Below are 25,921 nucleotides of genomic sequence, written 5' to 3' on the forward strand. Positions count from 1 at the left end.
AGAATTTTAGAAGAAGATCTAGTTTGTATTTACACTTGATAGTAATGTTTTTTAGGGAGAGGTCCTTTTAACCTTAGCTTACCAATAAATAAATAAAAAAAATTACAGTTTCAAGGAATAGATGCATATTACATAAATTCCTTCAAAATTTACCATGGGAAATAGAAATCACAAAAGGTCAACAAATTAGAAGTGGTTAGGTAATAATGCAACTCACCCAATGCCATTTATTGAGCATAACATACATGCTTCTCATCATTCATTAGCATTGCCAAAATCTGTAACAAACAAGCACAAATCTTAGTAATTGAATAAGAATAGAAAATAATTTCAATGTGTAAATTTTAAATAAAACCTAAAACTTATAAAAATTGATAGTATTCGTAAGATTTTGATGATTATAATAGGAAACTTGAGGTTTGATGCCTCACCTAAACGTCGAGGTTGAACTTGCCAAGAAAGGCACCAATAGGCAGTCTAAACAGGTAGTAGCATTTCAACATTTATAAATGCAAAAAAGGTGTTGCCTGTTTTTTAAGACCATTATGTAAGCATAAATAAATGAAAACTTAAATAAAGATTAAGGAAAATGTTTAATTCAAATAAAAAAATGACTAGCTCTTTCAAATAAAAAAAATCTAAAGCTCATTTTAAGCGTTCATACCTGTATATTTTGCTTCTTGTGCAAGGAGAAAAAAAAATCAATCTCAAGGGTTTAAGTTGATCAGTTTCTACTTGTAAGGCAAGTGATAATCCTAATAAACCTAACAAGTTAACTCAATTATGTTTGTCTGAATCAGAAAATTGGAAAAGGAAAAAAAAAACTACATCAATCAATGGCATTAGTACTACTTTGGGTTCTCAAATAGTATCAAAGGTATCAAGATGTGTGGAATTCAAGATGTGCATTAATTACGGATAAGAAATAGATGTCATAATCTGGGAGTCCAAAGTTCTTACTAAGGAGGCCTTTCTGTTTGGACAACTGCTCTCGAAATTTTGATGTTTGACCATCTTAGATCCAACAAAGCTATTGTAGTTTAGTTTTGTCCATTATGCAAAGTGAGTGGTGGATCAACTAAGGGAAGGAGCTCATGGTTCATGATATCGTCATCACTAATAAAGTTCACATTTTCTTCTTGTCTAATTTTTTCAAAGAGTTTCTATGTCTCTTCCTAGAAAACTTGGTTTCTAGACGAGAAACAATAATTTTGTAACTATAGTTGAGAGATTTATTTTGTGATTGTCCTTGTTATAGCTTTTTGTATTCCATGACAGATTTATTTTGTTGATCGCTTTTGGTTTTAGTTTGGATCTTTTCCTATGAAATTTTACGAATCACAAAAGAAAACTACCAAAGAGGGAAGGAGAATACCGACAAACCATGTGGGGAAAGGAGATATAGGCAACAATTCTCTATTAAAAGGGAAAGGGAATACACTAGAAAGTCAGCACTAAACTAAATCCAAGATATTAGGTGAAAATACTCTTGTTACATAATTATCAAAGTTGGGTGATGTTCAAGCAAGCCAACATTGTTTACATTAGAACTAATGGGATTTCCATTCTTCCAAGAAGAATATCGTGCAATTGAATCAAATAACCCCATTCACATTTTTGTCAAATGTGAATGAGGTAATAATAGAAGAATGTGACACGTATTATTTTTCATATCAACATAGGGTTAATATGAACTAAAATGGAGACCAAGTTGAAGAGATTAACAACAGTGACATTATAACTAATGGGGATTTCCATTCTTCCAAGAATATCGTGCAAATGAATCAAATAACCTCATTCACATTTTTGTCAAATGTGAATGAGGTAATAATAGAAGAATGTGATACATGTATTATTTTTCATATCAACACGGTGTTCATATCAACACATAGCCATGGAACCCAATTGCAAAGACAAGGTTAGCTTTAACCAGAGAGAGGGAACCGAAGAAGAGACAAGTTGAAGAGATGAACAAAAACAATGAGAAGCAAAAGGTGGTGCCTATTTCTTGAATCAATGGGAGCTAGAAGGGAAAAAGTGATTTGGTGTCAGGATGGCTTTCACATCCAGTTGGGGTGATCTGTTCAAATGTCTTAAATATTGTAGTAGCCTACTAGAGAAGGCAAACAGAATAACTATTTACTGCTATACTTCTTGCCACCTTTATTCTCCATAAAATCATTCAATCTAACTGATCTAAAAGCCCTCCTGTCGAATACGATTTTGTGTATCACAAAACTCCTTTTACAGTGCATCTTATAATACTCTAATAAATCCACAGTCCAGCATTAGATCACCATCCATAGACATGGCATTGAAGAAAAATATTTTTTATTAATAAAAAATAAACAAAGTACAAACAGGAGAATCCAACATAACACAAACTTCATTACCCAAACTCTCACTTAACAACAAAATCTTTTAAAGAAGAAACCACTACATTCTTTGAAGCTTAACAACAAAAGGATAATGAAATTAAGCCTTTACATTGATAATAACATCACATCATGACAGACAAAAAGCTCTATTATTTCTATTCCTCTCCATTCAAAAATATTATTTATGATTCCTCTCTTTCTAAAGAACGCAACAAACAACCGGCTGAATCAAATTCTCTTTGGAATTAAAGGTCTTGATGTTTCAACTTTGGAAAGGGGACGAAACAAAACAAGGATCAATGATACCAAGGAAGCAAAAGAGATGGGAAACCTTACAATGGATGAGGCATTGGTTTACGGATTCGTCACTAGATTCCCATTAATACAAGAAAATCAACTATGATGATTCTATGAGTGATAAGGTGGTCAGAAATAAAATAAAACAAAGAATTTATCCAATAAAGCCATCCAAACAAAAAAATCAAAAGCTACCTTGTAACACTACAGTAAAATAGAGTTATAGCGACAGCTTTGACCGTTGCTATAGTCCAAAAAACCGTTGCAAAAGCCTTCATCGATGTATGTATTATCGAAGGCCACAATTCCAAAAACCATCGTTAGAAGTTAAAGAAATTGGACTTATAGCCGCTACAGGGTAATTGTTTTTTGTTCATCTTTATTTATATTTGGATGGATGTTCCTTTTTAGCAAGGTACAAAAGTATGTAAACCGAGAAAGAGAAAAGAAATAAATTGCGATAATATAGATATGTAACAACATATACAACTGATTATGTGAAAAAGAAATAAAAACATACCACACGATAAGCTTTCTTGATAGCTGTAAGAGTTTAATAACAATATATATATATATATATAATTCAAAGCCTGAAGTTTTGGCAAGAATGGATCATCTAGTTCTATTGCATTTGCTATTCCTGCAATAGAATAAAATATATTTAGATTGGGGAGTTCAACCATAGACATCTAAATCTAAATTATGTAAAACAAAATGCTAAATTGACGAGCAAGAGATTTAAATTAAGATTTAAAATAAATAAATAAATAAAACACCATACCTATTAATATACATTTGGAAAATGGTAAAGTTGTAAGCATGAAAAGATCATGAAGCACAGATCAATCTTTTGTAATTAAATAATCCAGCTCATCATCAATTATTAGCTTGTCGAAGCAATAACAAGGTTCATAAATTCAAAGAAATGTCGTTAGTGATGTTCAAAGAGAACTAAATTAACAAAGAGAATACATACACAAGTGTGGATATGCTTCTTACACCATATATCACTGGATTTTGCCTTCTAAGAAAACAACTTTTGAAGATGCTGAAAAGCTAATGAAGAGCCATTGGTCTTCTTCTGGGGTTGGTACATTTCAAGCATCTCCCATGAAAAGAAACATGACATCAGCACATATGATGTTTGGATATTCATACTGTATAATCCATTGAGTTAAGTACCTTGTTGAAAATTTTAGAAGTGTTTGAAAGGGAAGCACAATTCATAGCTAATAAATAATTTGAATGACATTGGAATGGAACAGCAGAGACGTAAATACAAATAATGATCCCTACTTAGAGAAACAAGGATTCCCAAGGTCATCATAAATTAGATTGATTCTTTGTATGAGGGTATCAACTTCTACACTACTATGACTCGTGCCAGATTCGAGGAGCTCATCATAGACCTTTTCAGAAAGTGTATGGAGCCTGTTGAGAAGTGTTTGAGAGATGTAATGATGGACAAAAGCACCATCCATGATGTTGTACTCATTGGTGGATCCACTAGGATTCCCAAGGTTCAGCAGCTGTTGCAGGATTTCTTCAATGGAAAGGAACTTTGCAAGAGCATCAACCCTGATAAGGTTGTTGCCTAGGGTGTTGCTGTTCAGGCTGCCATATTGAGTGGTGAGGGCGATAAGAAGGTGCGGGACCTATTGTTGTTGGATGTCGCTCCTCTTTCCCTAGAAGCCAACATGTCCCAATGAAATATAATATGATACATGATATAATGCCAAAAATCCATAACCAGTTCTACCAAAAAAAAATCCAGAACCAAATGCAAGGAGATATTATACTTACAGGGCACCTCCTCCAGCTGAACCAAATGCTTTAAAAAGAAACATTAAAGTCATAGAAATGCCATTTGTAGCTCCTCGTTGGTGATGGGCTTGTTATAGTTTTTAGGTAGAATAAGCGACTATAAGTTCAAGTAGAATAATGAATAAGCTAAGAAAACATTATTATATTTCTGTGAACAACTCTCCAGCAACATCTCACTTACATGAGATGTTGATGGGATACTCCCTCGGTTACAAAATAAAAAATAAAAAATACATCTCACTTACAACCTTACCTAAAGATCCACCAACCTATTATTGCTACTATTTTCCAAAGTAATCGGGATTTTTACATAAGAGTTCAATGAAAATATAATCATTTCAATATGTCGAAAGAAAGTAAGGAAATACATGCACAAACATTTGAAACAATAAGTTCCAGACTCCAAACATGAGAAGAACCTCTCTATGTTTATGTTCTCCAATATATCCTCTATATGACCATGTTGACGAATAAGCTTCAAAGCAGTCTGTCCTCCAATGCCTGAAGTACAATTCACAGTAAAAGATTAGCAAAAGTAATGAACTCAAATCCCATTCGAAATCAAAGTAAACAGAGACTTCAATCAAGCAAGTTTCTACAATTGAAGGAAAAGAAAGAAGTAGCTCTATTTGAATAAAAATTATTATATAAAAAAAAAATTGAACACATAGATATTACACTTTCTTAATTCCAATTTTCTAAAGTATTTTACACATGATCCACAGTCATGTAGTTATCTGCATTGGCAACAAATTATTTTGTACGAGTCATAAGACCAGTAATAGTAAGCATATTTAGCTTGCGGACAGTGCAACAAAATAATTTAACCACTGATAAGCCTCAAACCCTGGGGAATTGGACTGTTAAACAGAGGATGATTTATTTATTTTGACAGGTAAAGAGAATTCATTAAAGAGAAAAACAACATGTAATGGAGATCTACACCGATGGTATCTTTTTGGTCCGTCGTTATAGTGCTCTACACCAACGGAAATGATTTGGCCATCGCTAAATCCCATCGCTATATATAAATTTTCCTGTAGTGTAATGAGCTTTGGTACCTCAGGTAATGGATTCTAGGAAATTGACTTCATCTGAGTGAATAAAAGAGAGAAACAAACTACCTTCCATTTTCAAAAGCAAATGAGCTCCTCCACACTCTAGTAAATATGTTAAGAAATGATAGGTGAAGGGACATGTAGAGAACCACATCATAAGGGAAGCCTGACAGTAATATCCTAAGAGTAACGACATTTCATTTATTGACTACAAGTGGAACAAAAAGGCATTGTGGCAAGGAAAAAATTTGAAGCTAATATTCTATTTATTCAGGACTTGAGAAGGGTAAAATCACAGGCATATCTAGAGACAATTGCCCAATTCAATGATACCATAAAAGGGTCCTCTCCCCCCCCCCACCCCCAAACACCTAAGATAGTACATTTGTTCTCCTCTCAACCTCGTCTCTTTGAACAAAAAATGTACTTGACTCTTAACAAAACCAACCCAAAACAAGTTGAGCTATAGACTTTGCTCACAGAAGATTTCTAAATGACTATTCACCCACCCATCAACAAATGAATCTCTACAAAGAAAAGAATCCAAACAACAAATAAAAACAATAAAATACTTTCAAAGAAAAGAATCCAAACAACAATTAAAAAGGTAGAAATGCTTCAATGATCAATTCTGACTTGTTATTTGAAATCAAAAGCACACATTAAACCCCATAGAAAAGAAAAGAGCACAACAAACAAACTAAAAAAGGATATCATTTTCAGCAAGCTAGCCTTAAAGACAGTTTCACATATTGAAATCGCCACAACCATTTTTCATTAAATAGTTTAAGGTGTCTGATTTGTAAATAGGGGATTTTCTGATAAATAGGAATCGCCACCTAGTTTAGATGAATCTGAATCGGTCCACGAATAAGAGAAATGGGTAAAGAGTCAGATTACAGATTTCATAAGGTGTTAGGCACCGAATCCATCGGATCAAGATGATCGGTCTCTAGTACAATTCAAAACTATCTTATGGTCAATATACAAAGACTAAAGTCAAACTATGGTCCAATCATCATCAATCTATATCGGATTTGTTAAACGAATCTTATAGCTAAAATCCCTCTAAATATTTACATGATTCATCGAATTTCGCATAAAAAGGGAAAATCCGTGAAAAAACTTTGATTATATCTCATGATCTAAAACTAATTAGCAATCCACATATGCAAATATTTTTCAAATAAGATAAAATAGGTATTTATGAAAATTTTCCAAATTAAAATTATGAATATGAAATTTCTAAATTGGCAATTTAAGAAACTTCTTAATTAGGAATATGAAATTCCTCAAATTAGAAATTTAAGAATGCACAATGAATTCACAAATTAGAAATTTATAAAAATGAATTTTTCAAAATAGAAAGTTTCAAAAAAATATAAAATTTTCGAATTAGAAAATCCCGAATTTCCATAAACATGAAATTTTCTAAATAGGAAAATGCAAAACTTCTAAATTGGAAAATTACTAAAATGTAAAATATGTAACTTAAAAATTTATAAATATGTGTTTTCCCAAAATAGAAAATTATGGAATCTTCATATTAGAAAGTTCCAAATATGAATTTTCTTAAATAAAACTTTTGCTCACAAACTTTTCAAAATTGGAAACATGAGTAGAAAATTTCAGCAATTTGCAAATATGACTAACGAATAATTTTATGAATATGGAGTTTCTAAAATAGAAACATATGAACATAAACACTTTCTTTTAAAGAGAAAATTTGTAAATATATGACAAATTATCAAATCTAAATATAACTATGCACATAAAGTTCCCAAATTGGAAACATCCCATATTAGCATGCTTCCCAAATCAGAAATTGACAAAAAAAACGAAAAAGAAAAAGAAAAAAAACTCAATGTTTATCCCATTAATCCGAAGGACATATATATGTACAATTCTGGACTTTTCAAAAATGGCTCTCCTTCAAAACATGTATAGTCATCATCAAATAGAAGTCCTCAAAAATCTCTAGTCACAAAATCGGCAACATTGCCAACATAGAGGATACTAAAAACAAATTTAAACTTCCGCCATCATGATTCGCACAAATTCGATTTGAGCACAACGTTCATAAAGTCTATAAAAAAAATATTCTTCCTAACCTTGTTAACATGCAAAGGAAAAAAATAATGAAAGAACGAACTTCTCCGATCATAAATTAGTTCAAATATGACGACATGAGATTATTGCAAAAAATAACATGATGCATAATTCGGCTAGTTGGAAAAACATGAGAACAATAAAAATATAAAAAAAACTACTATGATATATCGATAAAGGATGGAGACAATGTGAAAATGAAAAAAGAATTCGTCGCAAAAAAAAAACAAGAAAACAAAGAAAATACTAAAATAATATAAAAAATGGCTTACATGTAGAACAAAGAAGTGGCCGTCTTATTCCTTTAGAGGTGAGTTAAGAACTTGTGAGCACCGTAGTAAATGAAGGAAGATAACAACACTACTATTGCTGCTAGTGTATCGTTGCTGCTGTCGCTGCGACTGAGAAGTGGATTGCTGAGTTAGTGGTTGGCCACTGCTGTGGGTCGATTAAGAGACGAAAAGCTTGATGAAGTTGCTGTTAAGGAAGACGTCAGGGAGAAGAGAATAAAAAAAATGCAGTGGGGAGTTCAATTACAAAAAAAAAAAAAAAAAAAAGAATGAAAGCCACAAAAGAGGGGCTATTGGCGCGTATTAATAGAAGAAAGAACAGTTGCAGACGAGGCTGTTGGGTTTATGACGTTTTGAGAAAGAAAGGAGGACTGTAATGGCTGTTATGTTCAAGAGAAAAAATGATGATTTTAGAGACAAAGCTGCGGTTGCTGTTAGCAATTAAAGGGAAGATGGAATGGTTGGGGCTGCTAGGAATCTGAGAATCTGGCTAAGAAAGAGAGAACTGTGGATAGGGGGTTGTTGCTAGTAGTTGAAGAGAGGGGGATGAGTGCATAGACGTTTAGAAGATGAGAGGGGGCATCCGTGAGAAAGGAAGAGCTGGGGTGTTCTAAAATGTGGGGAGAGGGAGTCTATAAAGTGAGCTGGACAAAGAGAGAGCTGGCAAATTAAGGAGATCAAAAAGAGCTGGAGAGGGAGAGTACGTCGTCAGAGAGAGAGGAGAGTCTTCATTTTTTTCTTGTTATCCCAAAACAAAGAAATCGAATTGAAAAAATGCAAAGGAGAATGAGAGACGTTGGAAGAGAAGATGTTGCAGCAGTTGAAGAAGGGACTTTCAACCAATGGAGGCGTGGGGAAGACGGAAGAGATCAGAGAGAGACGTGAAGAGAGTTGGCTGGGCCAATGGAGAAGAAAAAGAGAGAGAATAGCCAAAATGTAGGAGAGCCTAAGTTCAGCCGTTCAGCCAAAACGTGGGAGTTTTATAAAAAAAAAAACTTTTTTTTTATACACATTTTATTTTCTTTCTTTTTTTCCTTTCCTTTCTTTTAAGACCATAAGAGTGGTGATCCCATGCCACTCAAACTTTGATAATCCTCCATCGATTGGGTGAGTGATTGATCGATTTTTACATGATTGTTTTGATTATAATTCCAATTTTGTGGGTCAATTAATTTTTAATTTAAAATTTTATTAGTTGATTAAATTTTACTTTAATTTTGATTTTTAATTTAATTAAATTTTAATTTATTTGTTGATCAACTCTTAATTTGTATTTTTAAGTCAATTTTGATTTAAATTTTTAATTTGATTTTGAGTTTTAATTGATTGAATTTTAGTTTGGTTTTGATGACATTTTGATTTAAATTTGAATTTGATGTTTAATTTGAATTTAAATTAAATTTTTATTTTTAATTTAAATTTGATTTTGATTTTTAATTTAAATTTGATTTTGATTATATTGGATTTTCAATTTGATTTTGATTAGATTGGATTTTTAATTGGATTTCAAATTTTAATTTTTTTTAATTTTCTTCTTTATATCATGTTTTTCTAAGAATCAGGATCTCTAGGTCAAAGTTGGACATTGAGAGGCATTTCGGTTATTTTTGTGACTTCTCATAATTTTTTCTATTTTCATCAATTTTAATCTCATTAGACTTGAAATCATATTTTGAGTGCAATGGCAGTACTTTCGAGATTTTTCGGAGGTCCAAAATTCATGAGGAGTATTTTCATCATTTTGTTGATTTTTATAGATTTTATGAATTTTGACATGAGGTTTCTTTCAGTCTTAACATGATTATTTATAAGTCTCGAGGTCATATTTTCCTAGCATAACGAGGTCTCTAAGTTATCGAACTATGTAGCGAACTAAGCATAGGTGCTTGCTAAATCAGGTGTAAGGTGTAGTGATCATAAACGTGCGTAAATTTCTATGTCGAGTTGTCACGAGTTAAGGAGATAGAATAACTAGAAATGGAAAAATCGATGACAGTACTCACAAGTCTTCGAATTCTTTGTACCTCATTAGGAATTCACCGCAATCAAGTGATAAATTGTCGAATTAAACAGATGCAAAAAATGGGGTGTCTACATATATTCAATGCAAGCACCACTACAAATCATAGAAAAGATGAAGACAATTACAAATAACAAACACACACACACACAAAAGATCACAAATTAACAAAACTCTGTACCTAAAGGTTGAGGAAATCAAAGTTGGGATTTTTAGAAAATTCATAGTTACTGGAAAATTAATACTAAGCATTTTCTATTAAAGAAGGAAAAAAAGATTAAAAAAAAAAAAAACAAATAAAGGACAAATGCAACCATTCAAACAAGAAACTTTACTGCTACTTGTCCTTGCCCCTAGGTGCTTCTTTGATCTCATCAACCCCATCATCCGAAATCAAAATTAGGCATGTATTGAAATCAATAAAAATAAAATAAAACCATTGCAACCAAAAAGAACAAATAAATAAAGAATGCATACAATACCTGCATGGCGGATGTCCACAAAGTGAGGTTGTCACGAAGGAGTTGCATTATCAAAGTGCTATCTTTGTACGATTCCTCCCCTAAGGTGTCGAGCTCTGCAAGTGCTTCATCAAAAGCCTGATCAATAAGCAAATAAAATTGAAACTAGAAAATTAATATACAAGTTGCATTAGGCTCAAACTTCAATTCAAATTAAAGCATTTTGAAATTCAATAAAGTTAGATCAACAAACAATATTACAAATGAATCAAAGGTACAAATAATTGAACTTCAACACTAGTTAAAGCATCACTAATCACCATAACCTACAAAACAAGATTAACTGAAGCAATAATTGGAATCACAAGTCAAACCTAACCAAAATTTTCTTTAGCTATTTTTTTTATAATTTTTTCTTTCTATCAAGAACATGAATCACAACCATGAAATAATAAGGGAAGATCTAGGGTTTCAAGGTCTAAATAAATCCTTCACCTGTTTCGCAAGATTCAAGTTTGATCAGGCAAATTCAAGATCGATCAGGCAAATTCAAGATCTTGTAATAAAACACGGAGAAGTTAAAGCTAGCCCTAGCCGAATCGAATGTGTTGGCGGCAGCTCTGCACTCGCAATGTCCTGAAATTACCAAAATTCACATAAAATGTCACAAACACAAAACCTAACCCCAATCAGAAAAAACTGAATCTATGAAAAAAGATAACGCAAAACTTAACCATAGATGCTAAGTTGTGCTAATTTATGAGTAGAGAGAATACTTTCCGCTGCCTCCATCCTCTCATCTCCAATCTTAAACTCAAAAATGGAGACCACGAAAGCGCCAAAATGGATTGAGATTTGTGGTGATTTCTCAATAATCATATCTCATAATCAATTATAAAGGGAATTTATACGAAAATCGCCTACGTTTTTCGTCTCTTTAATGGTGTATTAAAAAAAAAGTAGCCTCGATTTAGGATTTTTACAGCAGTTCACAAAATCGCCTATTTAATTTTGCCTTTAAAATCGACTCTCTTATCGCTAATTTTGTCTTGGGATGCCCTTTATACAAAACTGCCCCTGATATTACTCCATTCACAATGTGAAAAAAAAAAACCTAAATTTGATGGTCTTAGGCCGTCAAATTTCATAAAATTCGACGAACAAAGGGGTCGAATTGGCATTGGATTTTTCATTGTCAAATTTTTTTTCGAAGAGCCAAAATTGTCAAATTAATGAAGGATGGGAGAAATTTGACAGCTCTAAGCAATCAAACTTGGGAATATTTAGAATTTTGACGGTCTTGGACCGTCAAAATTCAGTATCTAAAATTCGTAGGCCTTGGCACATCAATTTTTTATGTCGAAGTTTTTAGTTTTCACATAGTGATGGTTACACTTATTGTATTAATCAATTTTCTCCACTTAGATTTTCCAACATTTCAGGACTTTCCTTATATAAATTGGTGTGTACTAAAATAGATCCATTACATAGTTCTCAAATTTTTTACAATGATTTTCATTATTAAATTTATTATAAAATTTTACTAGTTTAATTATTATTTTTTTAAAAACCTATTATGTGGACATATGTTATGCCTTGAAGAAGTTTGCATTGTGATTTTAGTGAATATTTGAGAATTGAGATATACACAAGTGGAGGTATCTCAAATATTCACCAAAATGTGAGGAGGCATCTTTAAATCACCTAGGTTTGTTTTCGGTTCCAATAACGCTCACGTCACGTGCCCTATTATTTGATGATAGGGACGTGATGTCTCTATCATATGCCACGTCATCGTGCTGAAGAAAGTCCGATGTCGCCTTTTATAATTTAGGGTTCTAAGAGACAGATTCTGTGGCGGCGCACGTTATCTAGAACACGGTACCTCAATCTATTAATAATTCAAAATAAAGACAAGAAACACGTAGCCATTTGACATCAAATTCAAAGTTCTCACACAATTTTCCTTCTGTTTTTTATTTTTTTCTTTAAATGGTAGGATTGCATTCTCATTTAATATAAAAAATTTAGAGAAATTCTATTGCGACACTAACCGCACCCCAATTCACATGATATTTACAATGAAATAGCACGCATCTTGGGGTGTTTTTAGTAAAAGTTGATGTGGCAATAAAACCTCTCAAAATTTACTCGCTTAGACTGGGGAGCAGAAACGTCCAATATTAAAATCATGTACTTTGTAAAGGAAATCCTAAAAAATAAAATTTAGGAAAAATTAATTAAAAGTGATTTTCTTTCTTATTAGTCGTTGAATTCTAAGTGAAAGCTTTATAGTCCATTTAGTATATAAAAAAGTTCTTAATTATATATCGTTATTGTCAAGTTTACCATTTTTATATATATTTTCAAGGTCAACATTTTTATTGTCAAACTCATCACTTATTATTGTCATGTTCACCATTTTTTATTGGTGAGTTCGATCATTTTTTAAATTGTTGAACTAGACACTGTAAAATCTATCCGTTTTTGTTTTTTTAGATTTTCTAGCTAAAATGCCAAAAAAAAAAAAAAAAAAATTGACTACAAATTTGACATAACAACTTGTCTAAATGATTTCAAACAAAAAGAACCATCTTTGATCGATTTTCATATCTAAAAACGAAATAAATTTTTTTTGAAAAAATCTTAATTTTCTACATACATCGTCAAAATGCTTGAAAATGATTTTTTCTTCCTTCTCAAATCCTTAACGTTAGAATGAAGTCTCCTAAACTCAATTGGGATGACTAAAATCTAAATTTTTTTTATGAAAATGATGAGTTTAAACGGTTAGGACACATTATGCATTTCAATTGTGAGAAATGTGAGATCTGGGGTTCAAGGACTGATTAGAAAAAAAAATTTCACTAAATGGACCATTAGGAGGAGCCTGGACTATTTGGAAAAAAGTTCATCCACCAAAGACCTTCAAATAATTTTTCCTAAAATTTATTATTTTCTTTTACAATATCATAAATAAGATTAAACACTAACAGCACCAACAATGTGTTTTACACGTTCTTGCACATAAATTTTTTTTTTTTTTTAAATTAGTATTTATGTAAAGTTAAAATTATATTTATAATAGTAAAGAAAGGAAAAAAATTGTTACTCATGAACAATATGGAGGGTGTATACGTCATATATTAAACATAATATTAACAAACTTATGAATTTTCATATTATAAAATATATTATTAAACAATTTTTTTTGGAAGGTGATAGGAGGCAAGGCAGGCCCGGTTTTGAATTTTCATATTTTTCAAAACTTTGCAAATGAGTCGGGATTAAATCGTTGATTGAAAGAATTACGAATTAATCGTGACTTTTTAAAACAATCGGAGAATTTTGTTTCTATGAATGTAATTCAAGGGTGTTTTCTATCATTATAACATAGCAAGCTGTAAAAAATCCAATATGCCTTGTATGAACCAAATTTTTTTAAATAAAAACTTTGGTTTCTTATCCTTAATCATATCTAAGTGTATCAAATATGATATTATTCCCATATTACTTAGTGTCTTTATATAGTCTGAACTCTGAATCAAACTTCTGTAAAGAAAAAAAAAATTGGAAATTTATTGTACCCATCACATTACAGAACCAGAAAATGTTACCCAGCGAAAATTTCTCCAGAAGAATGTACGTTGATGCACAAACAGCAAGCGCAGTGCCCAGGAAGTAACCATTATTTGTTCATCCACTCTTCTCTCTCTAGTGCTTCTTTCCAAAGATCCATCCACCCCACTTTTTCTTCTTCTTTGTCTCAAATGATGGCACATCTGGAACCACAACAACAACAGACATAGATACAAACTCAGTGAGTGCCATTGTGCCCATTGGAGTCTACTATCATTCTTTACATTTTCTTTTCCTACCCAGAAAATATTTTTGAAGATATCGAGAAAATATGTACTTTACCTCCTTCAGGATAAATCGAGTTGTAGTGCACCTCTGCCCAAAAGCTCAAGAAAATAACTGCATATAAAGCACACACCTCGATAAATTTCTTCTAAGGCGGACAATTATCTCATACAAATTGTATGGCTCCCAATAGGGATCAGGCCAACGAGTGCAACTATAGCATGTGAGCAGAACATTTATGTCAGATATTAAAACCTACTCTCTCTCTCTCCCTCTCTCTACATGTGTGTGTGTGTGAACATAAAGATTAGGGTGACCGATGTTATTATAGGCCTCACTCTTAAGACAGGATTCATCCACTAGCTTTGAGCTTTAAATTTCACTATTGGTCAACAGTATGCCCATTGCAAGTGTGCACTGAGTTCAACTAAGTTAAACATCCCCACGATAGAAACAGCAAGTATCTACATATCACTGTTTCTGGATCACCTTGTATGCTATACACCACTAGAACAACTGTACTTTCTTGAACAACCAAAAACAAAAATCTCAGCATAATTCCCATCCAATATGACGACTTCTGTTTCTAAAAACAATCAACATCAACTATAGCGCCACAGTGGAGGGAGGGGGGGGGGGGGCGACTCAATACTTTTAATTATTAAATTATTTAATATAGCCCGAGATTCTTAGAGAGAACACCGTGGTGCAAAACATAAAATGAGAACTTTCAGAAACTCTTACCTCGATTTGATTTCTGAAAGTTGGGGAGAATCTCAATGTAACAGGTATCCTTGAATGATGTTATGACAAATATTTTAACACCATACTGCACCAAAACATTAAAATATGCATATCAGTCATCAATGAAATAAATGTTTTAACTCTAGTATTTATTATGCTCATATTGTACTAAATGAACTCATCCTTGAATTCGTAAAATAACATAATAATGCATTTGCAGCTTCGAAATGGAATTTTGGGTGAGAAATCCAATAAAGTAACAAGAAGGAAAACCACCACCCCAAGTCAGCTTAGTATTGTTCTTAGCAGAAATAGAAATTTCATGAATAAAAGGACAAGGTAGTTGCTAATTCATACCGAATCTGCAGCAGCTTGTAGTGTGACATGGTCACCCCATTCACCCACCCTGTTTTCATTCACATTTAAGGTAAGATAAAACATGACACGATATTGGCCAAAACCATTAGAGATTAAAATGATAAAAGGAAAAAACAAAAAAAAAAAAGATAAATGAGTATAAAAATACTTGGACATCTTCTTCAAATAGTCACCATAAGCCATAGGAACATATCCCTCATAACTCTCTGAGTGAGACTTGAGCTGATTATATCCAACCATTGCATAAGAGAACAATAGAATAGTTAAACCATGACTTTCAAAATCCTTATAAAGGCAAGGTATCTATGAAACATCAAACGGCAAGTGAAATCCAACCTGATTAACAATCTGTTGCCTCACAAACTTGTGGTGCTCAGTTGTACGATAGAACTGATCTGATAAAGCACGAAACTGGGGGGGAAAATGGAAGTAATGAGATATAGACTTCAATGATATAAAGGACCAAAACAAGTAACCATAAAAAGATTATCAGTAAGGCCTGGTGTCCACACTAAGCAAGAAACGAGATTGCAATAGCCATTCAGGCCAAGCTATCAACATGTAGCTAAATTTTATAGGCAGTTTTCAAGTAAAGGTTTTAGAATTGAAGCAATTCAGTGACAATTTTGACAAAAGAAATCAGAATGGAAGAAAAATGCCACACTAACTCCAAATTTTGAGCTTCAGACAACAAAATTAAGAGGAGAAAAAAGCAACATTATTTCAATCAAGATGCTCCCTGGTCAAATTGAACTGAATCCATCCAAAAATAAACACCATGTTACATGCGCGCTTGCACAAGAGAGAAACATGATTACCAAGCAACAAGAGCTTAGTAGCCCACTAGAGAGTCCCCTGAAGTACTTTCAATCTAACTTTAAAAAGAAATTAAACAATGCATCATAAACACAGTGAATCAGGATAAAACACTCTCAAGCACTAACTCACACGTGAACCTCAATAGAAAGACTAAAAAACTAAATCAATAACTTTTAATTGTCATTAAAATGCTCCTGCCATCACAACAAGATAGCGTGTGTGTGTTTATATATATCCCCATGTTGCACTTTATAAATTTGTACTTGAGAACCACAATAAAAGTTAACTTACTAAAAACTTGGGTGAAAAAGAATAGATGGAGAATCCAGTAACTAACCTGGCAGTTACCATCTCCCTGGACCTTAAGTTCAATCAAATCATATAACTGCAATCTGCAGAAGAAAAAACATCTCTACCATCAAATGTAGCAGATGTCAAATCGCAAATCCTATTGAAAATGAAGAGGAGATGGAGCATCACTGTAGAAAACATCAACCGGAACAATAGGTTCACATGCATTGCTTGTTCAGGAATAGAAATTGATGCAATACCCGCATAATATATAACGTGTAAACTCATAAACGGTTCATATTCCAAGTTTCCGACAAGATGATTCCAAATAAAAATGTAATTCTTTGGTTTCTTCATAATTTAGGCCCAAGTGCCCAACCAGAAGCCTGACACAAACTGATCATTAAATAACAGATAATGAATAATCCGAATCCAAGAATAGGAGATAAAACCCATTTAGTTAGACAAAATAAAAGGACTACTCACTGATAAAACCACACTTGAAGTAATATAAACGAATAATATCTCTCTAAATGTTGAAACAGAGTGAAGAGGAAAAACTAAAGACGATACCTATCAAGCAGCCTTTGATGGTCTGAAGTTGCCTCATCAACTGATGGCATTTCTCCATTGATTCTAGGAACATGCTGCAAAAAAACATCAGGAGTCCCTTCCAGTTCAGCATGACTAAACATATGTAGTTTAATCTCAAAAGTAGAAACTAAATTTAATAATAAAGTCACCACCATAAAGCATTGGGTGCAGACTTTATGTTGTCTACAGTATATAACAAAATTCAAATCAGCCAACTCATCCATAGGGCATATGAACATAATACATATAAATAACCACTCGAAACAAATATGTAATGAAGATCTATGAACACTAACGTGGCAAATAATTCAGTGTTTTTAAAGGTGTGTGAGGCTTACACCTTGAGGCATGCCTCAGGTTGAGGCTCATTAACAATGCCTGAGGTGCAAGAAAGAAGCATAAAAACAGGCATACACCTCATACAAATAGTTGCCCAAAAGAAGTACAAGTGAGACGCATGTGCGAGACAAAAGCCTTATAGCGTGGCTCTTTCTCTTCTGTGGCAGTTCTTTGGTAAATCTGTCGTACTCTATCGCTTCCTTTCTTTACTATAAGTATGCTCTTTTGATCTGTAACAAGGGTTTATCCAAATATTGGCCGATTGGTGTGTGTGTGTGTGACTTGAACTGATGATGAAACCACATAGGCATCGGGTCTACCATGTCAATCCCAACAATAGTCTACTGCATGACTATCAGAGGCACAGTGAATACACATACAGGTTCCACGGCTCCACCCTAAATCTCTACCACCACCTCGGCCTACAACTAGTAACTTATTACTCCTAACAATATGTATTAACCATATTTTCTATTTCATCATCTGTATTTTTCTTCCACTTCTTTTATTATCTTCTTCGATTTCTTTTTTGCTAATGGCATGTAACCATGTACCATAATTGGAGTATTTATACTTTAATTCGCATATAAAATAGAAATATTTGCAAAGAAAGTTGTTGAATTGATTCGAATCATAAATAAATTTATGTAGTATGTTATGAAGAAGTTAATGAAAAAAAAACAATAATTTATATTTCGCAAAAAATATAAAATATGTGTTTACTGCAAAAAATGTCAATTATTCAAATACAAAATATTTATTTCTTCTCGAAATATAAAATAGTAATATTTTATATCAGGGGATTGCTATTATCCATCCATAAGCATCTTCTTCCATAAATACCCATATAAAGCATTTCTATTGACTTTTAGTGAACATAAGGCTAAGGTTTTGGTGTCAATGTCTAATGGAATTTCCATTGTTAGTGAATAAAGGCATTTTCGTAAAAATCAAAAGGTCTAAAATATTATTTACGTAAATGACATCACAACCCTTGCTTTTTTTACTTTAAATGACGAAATAGAAATGTTTTATAGAAGTATTTATGGAACAAAGATGGTTGTGGATGTTGCTAACATCCCATTGAAGTTTTAGACATTAGCACGTCCTTTAATATTATTAATGTAGGCACATTAAAACTTGGAATTCAATCATGTGGATTTGAAACTTGAGAATTGGAAAGATGTGGTGATTACCCTTTTTTCTATTTCATTTTAATTATTTATTTAAGAAATTCCATGCATGTGAGGTGCTCCAGCGCCTTTGATTCACACTTTAGCATCTGAAAATTTGGAAAATATCATGGATCCATTTCTCCATGTCCAATCAGTACTGCAGATTTCTTAGTATTAATTTGGACTCTGTTGTTTTATTTTGTTTATTTTTGGAATGATGGATTTTCCAAGAGTTGTGTTGAAGTATCTAAAGCCTCCTACGTGCCTAGATAGTCAAGAATTATCACAACTTAGCACCATATATCAGATCTTGAAGAGGCATTAATGAAACTCCGAAAATGCTGAACTTACAGGAATAGATACCATCTGATTCAACCTCTTCCCTACTTCTCCGTCGAGAGTATACTCATCTGTTAACTCTAGCGGACAAGGCCATTCCTCCCCATTATAAGACCATTCTCCAGGACTAGAACATGAACTAGAGGGTTCCAAATCATCTCCCTCTTCGTGACCACTCACATCCCCTATATATAGTATAAAAAAATGTGGTCAGAACAAATAAAAGAAAGGAAAGGAATCCAAAAAATTGAATCAGTTCCTAAACTTCCTATTACCAGAAGCATAGTTTATTGTAGATGGACCAAGCCAATCCTGAGTAAGAATGGATGTTTGCAATTGCTCTTGCCCTGCATTTGTAGATCCAGATGCTTCTGCAACGGCAAGCTGTGATAGTTCTTCCTGAAGAGCGTGAGCAATCATCTCATCATTATCAACATTACTACGCGGGATGTCATAATAAGATTCCCTGGCATAGTGTTCATTGTAGTAGTCGATTTCATGTGTAGTAGTAGTTCCACAATCCCCAGAATGAGAGAATGGATCACCAAGAAGATTGAGACCCCAACGAACAATATCAGGATCTTGATTGTAGGTAATCATCACCTTTATGTATAATTCTCAACCAGTAAAGTTGTGCTAGTTCCAAAGAAAAATCTGGTGTAATCCCCTGAGAAAATTACGGTAACTTAAGTTCAAAAGAAATTTTCAATTGCGAAAGAAGTCATGAAACCTATGTAAGTTTGCATTTTTCTCTTCAATGTATCAAAGGAAGTACTCCAAAATGCAAAAAGGAGCACAGTCCTTTACCAACAGATCTAAAATAGGCATGCAACTGTCTTCACTAAGGACATCTGAAAATATCACAAACCTTAAAAGTATCTTCCCACATACAGAAAATGGTTTCAAAAGAAAGTGCAAAGAATTCAATTACCCTTTGGTAAAAGAGAAGTTATAAATGGAGTAAAACGAGCCTGAAACACCATATCTTAATAGGGGGTACCTCATAATCAAATCCCCTTTAACCAAGTGTGCAATCTATAAACACAATAAATTGAATGGAACAATATAAATAGTGCAACTATGATAAGAAAAACAGGCATGAGAAGAGATACGGTTTAAACAGTTTATCCTGAACAAACCAATGTAAGAAAGATAGACCAAAATAAATGGCAGTAATAAAACATGTTTAGTTGAGTCACTTCATTTTGTTCTACCATTAGCGCTATTTCTTCTTCTTTTTTTCAAATGGTATATAGGTGAAGGCGGGATTTTGATCTTAGGTCTATGGTATAACCTCGTACAGAAGTTACCACCTCACTGAGGTGGCACCTTTTCCATGAGTGATATCTTTGAAATCCGCTTACAAAACTAAATCAACATCTCATATTTCACAGGTACTGTAAAAAATCAACATCTCATATTTCACAGGTACCATAAGAAAATATATGTTTTCACGATTACTTACTCTTGGCAGTATTAAAATGGGGAAAACGAAGAAGAAGCAAAAAAGTAAACAAAAGAAAGATCCACATGCATAAATGCAGTAATCAAACACGTTTCATCACCTTATGTCATTTTATCCTACCATAAGTGCTATCCTTGAAATCCACTTAGGAAAAGAAGTCCACATATCATATTCCACCGACCAGGACATGCGATGCAAGTAATGGAATTTCCCTCTAAGAAAGACTAAATAATTCAAGTTACTAATTTTCATGGGAATTTTAAATTGACATAAATGTTAATTTTAAAGTTGGATGAGAATAGTTAGTAATGAATGCACTAGAGTGAGCTTTCTAATAGATCATTTTCACAACCACCCAAATCTAAAAGATATTATATAAAGCTGGAGGCTACGCCATTGTTTTTCTCTCTTCCGCATAACATTTTTTAGCAATTATCTTTTTTCCCTAATGTGCCACCTTAGCATTTTTATCTTCTTTCTCTACTAACTATAGATCGTGCACTTTTTCATAATAGATTTTATGAACAGACTCATAAATAGGTTTCCAGCCTTAATTGGGGTATTTTAGTAAGTGGGTTGGGAACCAAAATGAGATTCCGGAGTGGGAGAGAGACCTAGGATAAAAGGTTTTTGTTACTATATGCTAGAAGCCTGGAACTCGTCAATCAAGGTGATTTTTGTTGTAAGGGCACACCAAAGGGTGGGGCAAACTTGGGTTAGTGGGCTCAAAAATTGTCAATTAGCATGCAAAGAAGAAATGAACAACACCCTAGACTAAAAGATGAAGATTCCCGTGAAATTCTTAATTTGACTTTTTAGAGGAAAATTTGTCTGCATAAGTACCATATATGAACCTTATAAAATGTATGGTTCTTTGAGTATCATGGCAAGCCAAAGATGGTATGCACTCTTCCTTCATGGTTTTTTCCTTCTAGTTCTTTTTGGGCTTTTGTTTCTTCTTTATACCCCATGAGGTTTTTGATACTAAAAAATATGATCAGAAGGTAGAAAAATGGCATTGACTACATAACTAGATATGGATGCCTATTATAACCATGAGACAACTGAAGCAACGATACCCACTGCCTATTATAAAACTAGCTTCTTAAAAGCTATAAAAATTGTCTCATATAAGAAGTGCCACTTAGCTAAGTGGTAAGATGTGTGGAAAGTTGTTCCCACATCCTAGATTCAAACCCCCTTGAACCCATACTTCTTCACTTATCAACAAAAAAAAAAAAAAAAAGTCTCATACGTTTTGAAGGGATTATCGAATGTGATGGATCTGGTTTCTTGAAACATGCTCAACACAAGAGTGGGCAATGGTCTTGATTAGAAAGTGTGCATATCAAGACCACAATGAAGAAATCTTCCGTTATAATGCACCATCAAAATTGGGTTAATCTAGACAACTAACTGACTAAGTACTGAGAAGAAATAGGCCAAAATGTTATTTGTGTCTGAAAAACTAGGAGAACTTTTTTTGCATAATTATGCAACATTATTATCTATTACCAAAATTCCTTTGATGGAAATAAATAACAACTTAAAATATATACTATGCAGATTATACCCTATAGATATAAATGGCCTAAAAAATATTCAAGTAAGATCTAAAATGCTTCATTGATAAGATTACCATCTTTTGTAATTTCTTTTTTGTTTTCTGTATGCATAAATTTTCATATTCATTGTGCTTTGCCCATGCTTGAAGCACTAGTTATGATCTTAGGTAACGAGCTGTTGAAAAATCTCCGAGGGAAAGAAACAAGTCTAAAAATAGATAAAATACCGAAAACATCGCGCTTTTCTAGTTCCTTCTCTACTGTATGTTCTTTAGTAATAATAAAAGGCTACTTGACACTACATGCCCTTGATAGGAAATTGAAAGAGACTAGATCTTGTAAGGGCATTGTGGGAAGAAAATGACCAAAAGCGACAGCCATGGGCTTCCAGTTGAAGTAGTTGGATCTCGTAATCAGTTCCCGGCTCTAGAAAATAAGAAAACTGAAATTACCATATTTGGAAGCTATACTGATAAGTATTTATTACATAATTGTACATCTGATTTTTGAATAGTAATAGCTCAAGAATTGGCCCAATCCCTTTTTTATCAATCAAAAAAAAAAATTATTGGGGGAGGGGGGGATTGGGTCACGATCCTAGGGGTGAGCTTCGTTGTAATAGTAAAGATTGCGATGGAATTGGTTCCACATCAATCGAGATGCTCAATACCTTTTGAGATTCAAATATAGGGATGGCAGAAAAAGAGGATCAAAATCATAAGACTTAGTATTATATCCAAATAGCACAAACACTAATAGATCATTCATTTCAGGAACAAACATAATAGGTTACCAAAATAACAAGCAATCACTTGATTCAATTATCAAATTGAGTCGCATTCTTTACTAAGAAACAACATATTTCTCTTGAAAAAAGGTCTATCTCCCACATGCTAGCACATCTTCCCAACCCACCAAAGAATCTTTTCGACAATGTTAGTGGCTTAATCCACAAGGAATTAGTTCAAACCCTTGAAAAAACTCCCACATGCAAACTATCCTGAAAGAAAAAAATATTAGAATGGTGTTTCTTAGCCATTATTGAACCTTACTTGAGGTTCAAGAGTCGAGATAATATTTTTCCTACCCATCAAATAAATAAATAAAAACAAACTCCTTAACATCAGTTTTTTCCAACCTTCAAAAAATCTGTTTTTATTCACCAACAAAGCTCCAACCTTTTATTACATCCATGATTCAACTATACTATTTCCTCATTAAACTCTGAACCATAACAATCATAACTCCCGGGCATCTCCCAAATGAACCAGAGCCAATTAATTTACAAATGAAGAAGAAAAAGTAACATGCACTTCAATTTTCCAAATTGAAAATCGGAAAACCCAAATAACATGCAATCAAGGAAAAAAAATTGATAGGCAATTGCATGAAAGCAGATTCTTACCAACCTACCAAATTGGCACCTTTCATGCAGCAATCGAGAAATTAAACAACAGGATTAGCTTAATCTAGGGATTTCTACCTTCAAATCACAACAACAGCATCCAAAATCCCAAATCCCTTCCAAAAACTTCAACAAAGATGATCCAATTTCGAATCAATAAAAAGAAGAAACTCATCCCAAGCTAAAGCATTAAGAAACCTCATATCCTACAGAATCTAAGCTCCAACATCATACATCACAAATCAACAATCCTGAAATCAAACAAACCTGTAAAAACATCAAACATGCAACATCCAAGAAATCTCACCTTCGTACCATCAAACCAAAGAAATTAAAATTTAGCGTCTCTGACTGATGAATCCAAATGCTTTAATCCGATTCACAGACTTTAAAATCAAAAATCCAAATAACACAAAAAAAGGAAAGAGAACGAAAAAAAATAAGATTTTTCAGAGATCGAGTCCGATACGACACATTGAGAGATAACGATGGAGGGAAGACGGGACTGTAAAAACAAAGAAAAATCGAATTTGAGGGGACGTCATGCTTGTATTTATAGTGACCAGAGGCGTTAAAGTTAGGACAACTTCACGAAATCGATTTGAGATTTTAATTCGCTTTTTTTTTTGTTCTAAAAGTGGGCCAAAAGTGCTGTTGATTTAAGCCGCTTTTCCTTGAATCGTTCCCACTTTTCGCGTTATAAAATTCAGAGAAGAAGCTGACCTGCTGAAGGCCGTTATGAGTTAGCGTGATTTGATCTCGCGCGGTTGGATTAAAAAATGATTTTGTGGGTTTGACGACTGGGATTTTGTTTGATTGAGTGGGTCCCACTGGATGAATTGGTAACTTGATGTACTCCTCCTTAGTTTTGAAGAGAATCAGGCTGGTGTGACTATGGATGCTTTCATTGAGTTACGAGTCAAAAAACTATCTATGATTCCTTCCCTCTTTTATGCAAGGATGTGCGATATGAGGTACAATCTTGAGGTCACTCCAGCACGATTCTCTTCAAAACTATGGAGGAGTATACCAAGTTACCAACTAATATAATCCAGTGGGACCCACTTTTACATATCAATAGAGTCATGTTGGAGTGACCTCTAGATTGTACCTCATATCCCACATCCTGACATAAAAGTGTGTAGGAATCATAGATGCTTTTTTACTCTTATCTTGATGAAAAGCATTTATGATTCTTGCACACTTTCACGTCAAGATATGCGATATGAGGTATAATTTGATGTCACTTCACGATTAATTTTTTCAAATTGATAGGATATTGTCTTCTTTGAGAAGCTAAATGAAAATACTAAAGAGTCGTGCTAGAGTGACCACAAGTTGGATCTCGATGAAAAGCATCTATGGTTTCCAATTACATACACTTTCACGTCAAAAAGTTCGATATGAGGTTCCAACTTGAGGTCACTTCAGCATTATTCGATATTAAAATACCCTTTATTTATGCTCTTGCTAAGAGCAACTCCAACACACTCAATATCCCATTACCCATCCCCTCAAACTGTCCTTTTGGAGAGTGAAATCCAAACTAGGGGTCTCCAAGGCATTATCATCTCACTCCCTATTTTGGATAGCAAGTTTTGTTTCAAAAATTTCACTACCCTAATTGTTATTTTTGAGTCATTTTGGATAATAAAGGTCTCCAATGCACTACTCATCTCCATGTCCATTTTTTTTATTGAATTAAAAGAATAATAAAATATTTATGGATAAGTATTTTGAATAATACAGTTGGAGTGCACACCCTTTGAATATCCAAAATGACTATCATAAGTATATGATTATCCATTATGAATAGTGATTTTGGATATCCTCGCTGGAATTGATTAGACTTTATTTATTTTTTTTAGTCTAGGTAGCATGTTGAAATCTCTCACCAACATCTCAAATCTTATCATATAGATTCTCATTGGAAGAAAGAATCTTCTTCTTTTATAGCATTAATTGAAAGATTTATGTAATAAGATTTGAGATACATAGTGGATTTTATTACTTTTTTTCCCCTGATAAATTCATCATCTTCTATGCAAGGTTTTGAATTTTTATCTTAAATGACCGTTAAATAAATCTTGATGTGAAAATAGATTATGAAAGTTTTTAGGAAAATTAATTAATTTTTTTCACAAAATATAAATAAAAATTGATAATTAAATCAAATAAAAAAAAACTTACCTTAAAAAGATGGTAGAATGTTTGGTGATATTGACCACATAAAGTTCCCTTATTTTATTAAAAAAAATAAAATTGAGAAAAATTCTTGACCATTCAACACTGCAAAACCATATGAGAATTGGACGCCAAGTGTCACATTGAGAGTGACTTTGAGAAAGTAATCTGGCTAAAATATCGCCCACTTCCAAAGGGGGAAAAAGGGTAATTTTGTAAAATCGAGGAGAATTGATTCAATTTATATTATAATTTTATAAAATCAAAGACCACAGTCAAGGGTTATGTCATCAATTTTAAAAGTACTAGGTATCTAGAATAT

The 25,921-nt window shown here is 33.1% G+C and overlaps 1 protein-coding gene and 1 long non-coding RNA gene across 4 annotated transcripts; both read right to left on the bottom strand.

The window, feature by feature from the left end:
* Nucleotides 1-215: 215 nt before the first annotated feature.
* Nucleotides 216-11,131, bottom strand: LOC147399774 (uncharacterized). The gene is made up of 4 exons (XR_015179128.1): nucleotides 10,933-11,131; nucleotides 10,459-10,575; nucleotides 432-5,000; nucleotides 216-278 (listed from the first exon to the last, which is right to left on the bottom strand). It is a non-coding gene; the product is annotated as an uncharacterized LOC147399774 (long non-coding RNA).
* Nucleotides 11,132-13,855: 2,724 nt separating this feature from the next.
* Nucleotides 13,856-24,099, bottom strand: LOC147399775 (OVARIAN TUMOR DOMAIN-containing deubiquitinating enzyme 12-like). Of its 3 annotated transcripts, none has more exons than XM_086445251.1 (11): nucleotides 23,723-24,099; nucleotides 23,494-23,621; nucleotides 19,256-19,647; nucleotides 18,993-19,165; nucleotides 17,107-17,180; nucleotides 16,580-16,634; nucleotides 15,760-15,834; nucleotides 15,403-15,645; nucleotides 15,046-15,130; nucleotides 14,359-14,415; nucleotides 13,856-14,219 (listed from the first exon to the last, which is right to left on the bottom strand). In XM_086445251.1, the coding sequence occupies exons 3-11, from the start codon at nucleotides 19,578-19,580 to the stop codon at nucleotides 14,152-14,154; spliced, it is 1,155 nt and encodes a 384-aa protein (XP_086301377.1). In that variant the 5' UTR covers nucleotides 19,581-19,647; nucleotides 23,494-23,621; nucleotides 23,723-24,099; the 3' UTR covers nucleotides 13,856-14,151. The 3 variants fall into 3 exon arrangements, with proteins under 3 accessions (XP_086301377.1, XP_086301378.1, XP_086301376.1); XM_086445252.1 differs by lacking the exon at nucleotides 23,494-23,621 and having other exon boundaries at nucleotides 15,403-15,451; nucleotides 15,572-15,645; nucleotides 23,723-24,092; XM_086445250.1 differs by lacking the exon at nucleotides 23,494-23,621 and having other exon boundaries at nucleotides 23,723-24,098.
* Nucleotides 24,100-25,921: the final 1,822 nt, after the last annotated feature.

The sequence above is a fragment of the Akebia trifoliata genome, chromosome 6, assembly GCF_017979445.1.
Source record: "Akebia trifoliata isolate Shusen 1 chromosome 6, ASM1797944v1, whole genome shotgun sequence".
Classification (NCBI taxonomy): Eukaryota; Viridiplantae; Streptophyta; class Magnoliopsida; order Ranunculales; family Lardizabalaceae; genus Akebia; species Akebia trifoliata.

Excerpts from the sequence above, each read along its gene's own strand:
- LOC147399775 (XM_086445251.1), bottom strand. The coding sequence starts at position 19,580 with ATGATTACCTACAATCAAGATCCTGATATTGTTCGTTGGGGTCTCAAT. Across the intron at positions 15,835-16,579 it reads AGGGAGATGGTAACTGCCAG|TTTCGTGCTTTATCAGATCA; the intron begins GTTAGTTACTGG and ends TTTCCCCCCCAG. Across the intron at positions 15,131-15,402 it reads TACAAGCTGCTGCAGATTCG|TATGGTGTTAAAATATTTGT; the intron begins GTATGAATTAGC and ends GTTTTGGTGCAG.